Below are 7338 nucleotides of genomic sequence, written 5' to 3'. Positions count from 1 at the left end.
CTTTTTATTGACCTAAAGCATTTTAGGAATTCAAAAGTCCAGGTTCCGCAGCAAGGACCTAGTTAGAGATTAATGGATTGTTACTCTTTGTTGACCAGAAAACTTTTTTGCTAGTCGTGCAGGGAACTGAACTGTTTAATAAATGCAGACAACAAAAGGTAGTTTTTCCGTATGTTTTCCAACAAAGCTGTAAGATCGAATGTCATATTCCTTTTAACAAAGATGCATTGTATGTGTACATTCCACTGTTACTCATTAATTGTGATTGATCACTGAAGTCTTGAATTGTCGCTACAAGTAAAACAACTGGACATACAGGTAAAATACCTGCAGAGAAGTGAGTTATTGCTCATTAAGTGATATTAACCGGGATATTTAAAAACAAACGCTATATACTACTTACTGAAAACATTTTAAATTGGACAATGTTCGAAAATTATGACATTTCAAGTATAGTCAAACTCAGGATTTCAGCAGAAAACAAAACTAATTGAAAATATACAGGATGCAGGAGACACATGAACCATGAAAATATAAGCCTTTGAGAAACTTATCTGAAAGCAACCAAATAGGTAGCCTAGTCTGCAGTTCAGTGTAACAAGTCACACCCTTCAGCTGAAATCCCAGTTGCGCCCACAGAGCTCGGAAATAAGATGAGTTACCGATGTACTGATGAACCCAATGGTCCATCTCGGATGCCTGATATCAGGTTTTGCTGGTTGCCAGCATTGTTACTTGCGTTGCTGCTTCAGTTTGTGCTCCTTTCGCTTACACAGTGCAATATGACTAAATTTAACTTAAAAGCTTCACGATACTTGACCAGAAACATGTACGGTTAATATATTCTACAGAAAGTAGTTCACGTGTAGTGTAACTGCAGTTGAATCCACAAGTGATTCATTTAAGAGTTAAGTATCAATCTCATGAAAGTGGACCATATCAGCAAAAATATTGCAAAAACATAATTTACATTAACAATATATTCAAATGTCACTGAAAACAAACTTTTTTTCCCCCAAATAAAATCTGCAATAATATTGCATGCTTATTGACTATTTCTATGAGTGAGGATGGCCTTTAGCAATTTGGTGCTGAACATATAGATTACACGTACGACTAACAAAGAGATGTTAATGTAGGCAAATGATTAACCAAATGGACCATAAAGTTCCCTAAATTTACATGACCCATCTTATCATTGCCCATTTCTTATCTCTAAGAAAGAAATATGTTGGTAAAACAAAGGGATGAGGCATAGATTTCTGGGATAGGCTCTCTAACAAGGAAAACAGACTAGAAGATAAATGGATCAACTACAGTGCTTTTCTTTTCTTGAAGAAAAGCATGAGCAATGAAACGCCTCAGGGAATTCTTCCATTCCGTATCTCGAAATCAGCTTCAATGGGGAAATGTTACAATCGGGGGAAAAAAAATAATCAATAATTCCTTGATTCACGAATTAAAATTTTCACTGCAATATTTATGACTCGAAAACAAACTAAGTGATCCAGCCAGGTCTCCAAAATAAGGTTTCATTCAGAGGCTGAGATGTTTTGAGTGCAACTGCTTTTATATTCACAGCCAGGGCCTTGAGCGCACAAGGCGGCAAAGTGCGTCAGTCCTGCAGCAGTTTGTGCTTGACGGTGCAGCTTTCTGAGGACAGGTGCACAAACAGCGCACCAGCGGCGGTGCGCGACCGCAGCTCGTACATGTCGTAGTCATGGGCCCACTCCACGTTCCCCCAACGCTGGATCTATGCAGAGGAGAAAGGGCAGGAAGCAGAACCACGTTACTGCAGCAGTCCCAGAGCATGGTACAATATCATCTTATCGGCAGCATGACTCTCACCAAGACCAGCACAAACTGTTGAAATTGTTTTTTAGAGACTTTCTTTAAATAGCAGAGAGTACTAAATCAGGCTAAACTTGCCATCACTATGTTTGCCAAATGTTTTAAATTCTTTAAATATGGAAGGTTTAACCATAATTCCCTTCACAGTTGATGTTTATGACTCTCTAGAGACCGAAGGTAAGAAAACTGCAGAAAATAACCCATATTTGAGAAGCTTCAGTTGAAGCTGACCCCATACCTGGTATTCCTCCTCCAGACGGGACAGCAAGACAGCCTGTTCCACTGTCAGGTGTCTGTCAACCAGCCCAAAGGACAACACCAATGACTTCAGTTGTGTGATGATAAACTCCAGCCCTGTTGTGAAGATTGTGGTCATTTCTTAACGATGTCATAGAATGTTTTCCCGGGTGTCTACATACGTACATGTGTGAAGTTGATTTGATAAAAAAAAAATGCACAGAAGCACTTTTACAGGCCCATTTACAACGTTATTTGGCCCTAGAATGAAACAACCCATTTTCCCTTTTATGGTGGGCTTATTAATATGTTGATGAGCTCTGTTCTTATTGGCTGGTTTACAGTAAGGCAATAACGCATAAGATTGTAATGAAATTGTAGTACAATGCATTACTCTTGCGTTTGTGATGATGCTGGTGTAAACAGATCCTACACTAACTGTTATGTAAAAGTATAGTGTATAAAATTATATACAGTACACAATACTTGTTAATGATAATGTACTGGTTTACGTTTTTAGTATGCGGTACTTTTCACTGATATTTAAGAGTGTACTCTTTTTACACATAACTCTAATACTCCCACTTCAGCCTAGGCATGATGTTAGCTAGTCACAACTTCATTTTTAACATTGTAACAAACACTGGAAGTATTTTTCATCTCCGTTAACAAATGATTTTAGTACGCTATCTTCGTCATGCAGTTTTTAATCAAGAACTCCAAACAATAAGCTGAGCATCTTACAGATGTGTTGTTTGTAAGGAATTTGGACTTTCCATTTTTTTTGACAACAGTGTTGACTGGATATTTGTTTAGCTAACCAAAAGCAGGCTATAGGCAGTAGAGAAGCCCCTTGTTAATTTCAGAATCATGATTACTAGGGTAAGAGTCTCCAGTGACCGTCCGAATCGATACGATAATGATACATGTTTGAGGATTTGAAATGAATCACAATTTTTAAACAGGTTTGACAGATGAGCATTTCAGGTCTACATTTAAAGGGCTGTAACGGTAAATGCATTCAACACAGAAAACAATATGCTAAGTGTGGCTTTGATTTGGTTACAGCTAATGCTAGAGAGCTGAAGGCCCCTACCACTGCACTTAAATCAGTAGTTTGGGAACATTTTGGTTCCCAATAAATTACACCAACATCAAAGAGACAATAGTTGATTAGACTGAGAATGTCTGTTGTACCAAAATCAGATATTTTTCTGTAAACATCCAACATGCTAACATTTTACATGACATCATTTGAGGTTATGCTTTTGCCAGGAAATTCAGATCGGGCTAAAAACAAATAACTAATGCTAAGTTCACATCAGACAATTTTAGTCCTGATTATCTGCTGCCAAAAGCTGGTGATCAGCAACAGAAGGCCCAGATTAGAGGCAATTTGGAGCTTGATTGCTATTAGTTCAAAGATGCGTCCGTACACAGTCACCGACGCGTTGCTGACACCTGTCAGTCAGATATCTAGCAGGCTAAATATCTGGACCTGTCAGCAATTCCTATAGTGAGAATTCCTGTGGTGTAAAAGGTGCTGTGACTGGCAATCAGTGCAGGGAAAAGCTACAGCTAACGACAGCATAAGATATGGGGAGAGGTGAAACCCAAAGGAGGGGTTTAAAAAAATAGTCCAATTTGTTTAGAAACTGTTAGTGTACAGGGAAGAATGTATATTTCACACACTTGTGGTTAGTCGTGGTTTTAAACTGAGATGGTGAAGGAAAATCTCTGGGAAAGTTAGCGGCTATACTCATTGATGATATCACCGTGCCAAACTTGTGCCTGTCAGGCTGTGTGCACCTGGGGAGATACACTAACAGTGCCAAATGTGAACAACAATTTCCGTAACCTATGTTTAAATTGATGTTAAGAAATAGATTTTTTTTTCTCTCAAATGAGGTTATTAAAATTGCCTCCTTGAAGAATTGCAATTTGTAACAGTACTGATATTCCCCGCACACTTTCTGTTTACTACTCCCCTGCTAACCTGGGGTACATTTCCCAAACTCAAAACTGAATGGTTCCAACTATATAAGCTGCTAACGGCAGCCTTTGCGAAATGTACCCCTGAATAGGACTTACAATCTCAGCCTGCCACCAATAAACAACCTTACATCAACGGCTGTCAGTAATTTTTTTTTTTCCTCGCCAGGTGCACTTGTGGAAAGTGGGCATGCATGCACCCCGAGAGAGAGAATATTTATTTTTCAGGTTGAGCAGATCCATTGGGCTTTGATGTGGGATGGTGTATGTAATGTTTTCGGGGGATGTCGTTAAAACTGTCACATAATGGTATAGGCTTTCTGAATCAGCTGTTTTACATATGTGGGATTTATACAGTGTTTGAGATTCACGGTATGTCAGCTCTATGTACCAAGCCCTCTTCATTGAACCTTGCTGACGTAAAGTCAGATTTTCATTTCATAGAATATTAAATTATCATCCAGACCTACACACATGACTTGCGATCTTAATCTTCTGTCAAAACCAAGAAAGTGCAGATTAAGAATCAATGTAAACGGTCAAACAGCATCATCTCATAACCTCCAACCTTATGATCAAACAGCCAGAACCTTAAACAACATGCCGCCTTCAACTCTTCATAGTAATAACACTACGATACAACTGCTAAATTTAATAAATGTAAAACACCATGAAGTCATAAATCTAGCAGGTACATGGATGAAGGAGGTCCTCTTACCCGTTAAGCCCCAAAAGTTGTAGGAGCTTAAATGCTGATGGAAGATGTCTTTGGTCTCCTTTGGTATTTGTGGCCCCATTATGTTGGAAGATGAGCCAATTAATACATTATACCTGGGAATATAATACAAAGTGGCACATCAAGAACTTTATTTCAGGGTTTTTTCCACGTATTTGATGAGAATAAATACATAACCAGTGAGGTGTGTGTGTGTGGGGGGGGTGCTGAATGTATTCTGATATTGGGAACCAGATTAATTTAAAAACAATACTTGTACAGTAGAACTACAGTACACTGTAACAGTTTTGGACAAACAGTTTTTGTCATACATCAAAAGTTAATGCAGGTTTGAATAGGATAACAGCACTGATTTTAGGTGTGACAATGAGAGTAGGAGATGCGTGTGAGTGTTGGACGGTTCTGCTGCAATACAGTCCTTTCCCATGGTGACTAATGTACAGCATGTAGCACTGCTGGGCATATGGCTACCCAGTTTTTGTTTTCCAAACACTTCATTTATTTTCAAACTTCAGTTGTCAGTAGTAATTGCCATAAGTCGCATAAATTGTAAGTTGGGGATGGTCTTACACTAAATATTACGGTGTAATCACCTGTGATACATACCTCTTCTCAATCCAATCCAACACCGGGTCCCACTCATTCTTCTGAAGTTCTACCAGTCCTGGAGGTTCTTCTACCCTGTAGCTTGTAGGGGAGACACGGTACCAACATCAGACCCTTTCTCACCTGTTTAGTTTGCAAATGAACATCCTACGAATTAAAATGCTTTTCTGAATAGCTTGGAAGCATATGTGTTTAGTCTCTGCCTACCAAATGGTGTCCGTCTCCAGAAACTTAAGGGCAGCTGCGATGATCTGTCCCTTGTCCCGTTGGGTGGGGTTATCCAGGACCGTATTGCACAAAGTGGTCTGAAGCAGAATAACAGACACGTGTTCCTTTACCACCCTGCATGTCTGCATAACACGACAACGATTAAGCAAACAACAGTTCCAGACAGGCGCACCAGATGCATGGTGTAGAACTTCAGTGTGTCCTTCTGCATGTCCCACTCTGTTGCCACAGCGATGGCTAAAGCTTCATTGGGTACAGTGAACAGCTTGCCCGCAGGAGTCTTCAGTTTTCTGCGGTCCAGATTAATTTCGTACAAGCCATCTATATGTGTCAAAAAAGGTCCGAAAACATATAAATATCCTACATTATGAAACGTCCTTACAAACTTCTCAAAACCATATCTATATATAACGTAACTCATTCCTCGAATGAGAGGATATAGTCCACATGCAGGTTTAAACATTATTTCAATTCACCTTCTCCCTGTGAAATACTGACATCTTGGTAGAATTTCTTCCTCTCTGTCAATTAAAAAAAAAATTAATAAAATCATGTCAAACATACGTAGACAAATCCGAATAGGGACTTGCATCACATGTGTATGTTATGTATCAATATCATCAAGAACAGCAAATTAAAATCTGTTTAGCCAGGATTCTTTGGCACTTGCAATAACAATTACTTATACACTTTTGGGGAAAAAATTGTCTGGTTAGGAAGGATGATCAAATGGGCAAACTGAACTACTTAGCAGACTGAAACTATTCAACGGAAAGACCAGCACCTAAAACGACTTCACGAAACGTATATAACTGAAATCGGAGAATAATGTTGTATATTCCTACCCAAAGCTGCAGCGGAGTATTCTTGCGAGTGATTAACATTGGGAAGCCATGTGTCACGATTCCTACACTTAGAAAACGCAAAGCCTACTTGACGTTGAAATCTAACCAGATTTCTTAGCATTGTGAACAAGTAAGGGATCCCTAAACAATTCAGATTACAATCAATATCGTTACAGGTATACGCTGCCAATGCCAAGTCTGACAAACTTATCAGCTGCACAGTAAACTAGAATATTTGCTGAATATATTTAAATGTACTCAATCCACCAAATTTTATACATGAAATACGTTAGCCATATTGAGTTCTGAGTTGTATATAAAATCGTAAGAAACGTTCAGTTTACATCCGTACAAGTGATCGCAGAGAAAAGCACGCTGCTAATGACCTCAATTACAGATACCCTCATCTCAGCTTCCTGCGACGCGAGGCACAACGCGGAAGTGACGACATACGCAATAATACTTGGAAAAAACATAAAACAAGGTACAACACTGTGACCATACATAATATAGATTAAATGCACTCGCTATTGTTGAATATATAATGTTGTGTTACGAAACATGTCTTAAAATGGTAATGAAAAATAAAATATGTAATTAAACAATAAAGCATAACATTATATATTATATGATATTCAGATTTTTTTATAATTAAAACTAGCTTGGTGGTTTGGGGGATTTATCGACCTAATCTCGCGTTCTGTTCAGCGCATACATGACACATTGACCATTGTAAACGTTTCAATTCCATGCATTATGGGAAAAGAAGTCCATTAAAAACTGACCGATCATATCGCACAATTCACTCCAATAACGTAAAAACTCTGGAATTGGATTTGTTCT

The 7338-nt window shown here is 38.6% G+C and overlaps 1 protein-coding gene across 1 annotated transcript; it reads right to left on the bottom strand.

Moving 5' to 3' along the window:
- Positions 1-117: 117 nt before the first annotated feature.
- On the bottom strand, positions 118-6986 carry atpaf2 (ATP synthase mitochondrial F1 complex assembly factor 2). The gene is made up of 8 exons (XM_049014866.1): positions 6496-6986; positions 6127-6171; positions 5823-5971; positions 5630-5727; positions 5423-5503; positions 4799-4911; positions 2090-2205; positions 118-1753 (listed from the first exon to the last, which is right to left on the bottom strand). The coding sequence occupies exons 1-8, from the start codon at positions 6614-6616 to the stop codon at positions 1616-1618; spliced, it is 861 nt and encodes a 286-aa protein (XP_048870823.1). The 5' UTR covers positions 6617-6986; the 3' UTR covers positions 118-1615.
- Positions 6987-7338: the final 352 nt, after the last annotated feature.

This window comes from Brienomyrus brachyistius, chromosome 5 (assembly GCF_023856365.1).
Source record: "Brienomyrus brachyistius isolate T26 chromosome 5, BBRACH_0.4, whole genome shotgun sequence".
NCBI lineage: Eukaryota > Metazoa > Chordata > Actinopteri > Osteoglossiformes > Mormyridae > Brienomyrus > Brienomyrus brachyistius.
This window is presented reverse-complemented; position numbering and strand designations above follow the sequence as displayed.

What these genes read in the sequence shown, in the direction of transcription:
- atpaf2 (XM_049014866.1), bottom strand. Translation starts at nt 6,616, where the DNA reads ATGCTAAGAAATCTGGTTAGATTTCAACGTCAAGTAGGCTTTGCGTTT. An exon ending in CTGGAGACGGACACCATTTG is followed by an intron (nt 5,504 to 5,629) that starts GTAGGCAGAGAC and finishes CTCCCCTACAAG; the next exon opens with CTACAGGGTAGAAGAACCTC. An exon ending in TTGGATTGGATTGAGAAGAG is followed by an intron (nt 4,912 to 5,422) that starts GTATGTATCACA and finishes TTATATTCCCAG; the next exon opens with GTATAATGTATTAATTGGCT.